The sequence below is a fragment of the Austrofundulus limnaeus genome, unplaced genomic scaffold, assembly GCF_001266775.1.
Source record: "Austrofundulus limnaeus strain Quisiro unplaced genomic scaffold, Austrofundulus_limnaeus-1.0 Scaffold425, whole genome shotgun sequence".
NCBI lineage: Eukaryota > Metazoa > Chordata > Actinopteri > Cyprinodontiformes > Rivulidae > Austrofundulus > Austrofundulus limnaeus.
This window is the reverse complement of record NW_013952827.1, coordinates 292101-295281: the sequence shown is the minus strand read 5'-3', so window position 1 is coordinate 295281 and position 3181 is coordinate 292101. Positions and strand designations below refer to the sequence as shown.

General features: G+C 35.8%; 1 protein-coding gene across 1 annotated transcript in view; it reads left to right on the top strand.

Moving 5' to 3' along the window:
- tnfrsf1a (tumor necrosis factor receptor superfamily, member 1a) overlaps positions 1-3181 on the top strand; it is a gene marked incomplete in the record, with an annotated part of 15348 nt that overhangs the window by 5406 nt on the left and 6761 nt on the right. Inside the window, 5 exon segments of the mRNA XM_014024493.1 lie at positions 1480-1561; positions 1646-1754; positions 1837-1962; positions 2050-2205; positions 2288-2366. Of these exon segments, the coding sequence (XP_013879947.1) occupies positions 1505-1561; positions 1646-1754; positions 1837-1962; positions 2050-2205; positions 2288-2366 (527 nt within the window).

Below are 3181 nucleotides of genomic sequence, written 5' to 3'. Positions count from 1 at the left end.
CAGTAAGTAAGTAAATAAGTAAGTAAGTAAGTAAGTAAGTAAGTAAATTCATCTTAAAAGACTTTTGGAATGAATGAATGAATAATTGTGAAGTAAATCAGGATTTTAAGTTCATCATTTAGAACCTGAATCAGTATGAAACTCAGAGAATCCTTGATGCAACAKACTAGAAAGCCAGCAGCATTGAGGCAGAAACCTAAAAGCTTGCTTTCTTGAAGGGATGAATGTTACCCACTGCCTTTTGTGTTTGTATTTTAGGTTATTTTTGTGTTGGCCGAAGTTGCAGATGTGACTTTATTTATTTTCTACAAACATCCAGTGSTTCATGAGATATTTTGCTGACAGTCAGACAGGGTTGACTCCAACAGATAATGTAAAAGTTTTAAGCATGGAAAGGAGGCCATTCWTGTGTTTTCTTAGGACAGCTGGCCATCTTGGTTTTGGTTGGCTCAGAAAGTTAATCAGTCAAAGAAGCTCACCCAGTAAAATCCCTCTAGTGGTTCTTGAGATATTTTGCTAACAGACAGATTGACTCCATGGGTCATGGGAACATTTGAAATGGAGCGGTTASCTTTCATTTCAAATTATGTTTTAGGGATCAGTCTCAGTTACTATCACACCAAAGGTTAGGTCTGTTTATGTAAAGCTGACTCTATTAAAGCCAAGTTTAAAGTTGGGTGCCTGTGGCAACCATCTTGAATGGAGTTGACTTAAAAAAATWAAGTTCTTATGCTTTGATCACTGATGCTTTCTGCAAGTTACTTTAAAACCTTTCTAGTGGTCTATGTGATATTTTGCTAATAGACACAGACGCAAGCAAGAACCATGAGATCTGCCGCGACCCTTCAGATGGAGGAAGAARTTATAAATAAGGGGTTAGAGTTATGCATTCAGGTAAAATTCATGTTATCAAAATGATCGAATTATCCTCTGTAGTATAAAAACTGACTCACTGGCTCAGAATTATGTTTTTTTAAAGTTGAAAACAAGTTCTAAAATACGTCACAAAGCACAACCTTAGCTGACATAATAGACCATAAAGTCTGGGCTGTTTTTGTTTCTATCTTTAGTCAGGCATCATTTTGTTTCCAAGCCAAAGTACAGTTCTGTTATCTCTGCAGATTCCTAAAACATTTATGATTACCGGTAACTCTGCAGGCTTTACTAGAGAAATGGAGACATAACAAAAGGTTGGCTAAAAGTAAGGAAATGGCTAACCAGAAACTAGAAGAATCAAAGYTTGACTAAAAGCTAAAAGTAGCAGAACGGTAACTAAAAGTAGCAAAGGACAAAAAAAAGAGCAACTGCAGCATGTAAAGAAGATTCAAATCAGTGTTCACATGATTAAAGGAGTTCATAACTTTTGTGTGATTATGAGCAGCTTTTGCTTGGATTTTTAATATTGTTCTAATGCTTGTTTAAAGATTTCTTCATTATTCAAGGTGCAAAACACTGTTTCCATTTTTTTGTGTTTTACAGATGGATTAAATAAAATYGGTAAAAGATGGCGAGAAAAGGACACCGAGGACGATGGAGCGTTGCCGTTTTTCTTCTCCTCATGGTGATGATGCATTCAAGTGCACTGCAAGAGCACAAAAGAATTAACCRACACTGAATAACCCTCGTGGCATATTTATCATTTTAGTGCGTTGATGTCTCTGCATCTACACCAAAACCAGATTTAGTGGAAAAGCAGTGTAAAGCTGGAGATTACCCTAATGTAAATGGGACATGTTGCAACAGATGTTCTCCAGGTACACTTTGCACACAGACGCTGTCCAGCAAATGCACGTTTYAACTTTGTTGTTATTAATGTGTGGYGTTCATAATTTTTAGGTTTTAGGCTTAAAGCTGAGTGTACAGGTGAAGGCAAGAGGAGTGACTGTGAGAGTTGTCCTCCCAACCAGTTCAATGACCAGATGAACCACGCTCCGACCTGCAGAAAATGCAGAACCTGCAGAGGTTCAACACAAACCTTTTACAACTAAATCTCTTGTCTTAAATAACATCACGTCAAAGTTTATTCACCCAGTTTCTTTATGTTCACAGAGTCCAGACACGAAGAGGAGATATCAAAGTGTAGAGAGAACAAAAACACTATCTGCCGTTGTAAGCAGAGTTTTTACAAAAGTCACATTGACTCAGAGACATACGAGTGCCTCAAATGTCAAAAATGTGGGGAAAACGAAAAAGAAAAAACACCATGTGAGTGTTAAACTTTTAAACAACCGCACAGTCACGTTTGATTATTATCTGTCCAGTTAAACAAAGAGTTTTGTTTTCACAGGTACGTCTGAAGGAAACACAGTGTGYGAATGTAAAGAGAACTACTACAGAGTCAAGAACAAGTGTGAACCCTGCAGGAAGTGAGTAATACTGATGTTTTTTTGTGGCGATGATGCTCTTATTTTATTTTGCTCCCTTCTTTTTGTTTGGGAATGTTTTTATTTAACGTATGATTTAGGGAAGTTGGTTTGTAGAACTGAAACTTGCAGCACATTTCCGGCTTTGTTCAACCTTTCCATTAGTTAGCGATGTTCTTTTCTGAGTCACTCAAAAAATATCCCTGCTTTTCTGAGAGCTGTCCTCTCCTGTTTGAATTTAGATTCAAAACAACAACAAAAAAAAGATTTAAAGTTTGAAATCTGTGATGTCACATCAGCTAAGACGGTCATGAGAGTTTGAAACTTTGAAAATTWATTTAAAATGTGATCACCCAATACAATTTTGTTTTTGTAGTCATTTAAAACTCCTCAAAGGAACAACATGCTGTATGGTGCAATACAAAAAATAATAATTTATTTAGTCAAAAAGTAAAAACAGGTATAAAACCATAAAAATAATATCTAAAAAATGACGCAAACCAAAGAATAAAAACGAGTTTTAAGTAAAGATTCAAAAGCTGCTAAGGAAGATGCTTGTTTTTTATGCAAAGGCAAAAAAAAAAGTTCCACAATTTTTGCCACACCTCTCTAAAAACATGTCCCCCTCTGAACTTACAGCTAGTTTGTGTAGTAAGGAGAATGGGCAGGTAGGTAAGTGTGTAACAGTTCTGAAAGGTATGGAGAAGCAAGTCCATTAAAAAATTTAAAAGATAAAATAAATAAAATGAATTTTTAAGTAAATTGAGAGATTATACAACAATTGTGATTTGGCTGAATGTCCTCATGACTTAAAAAGG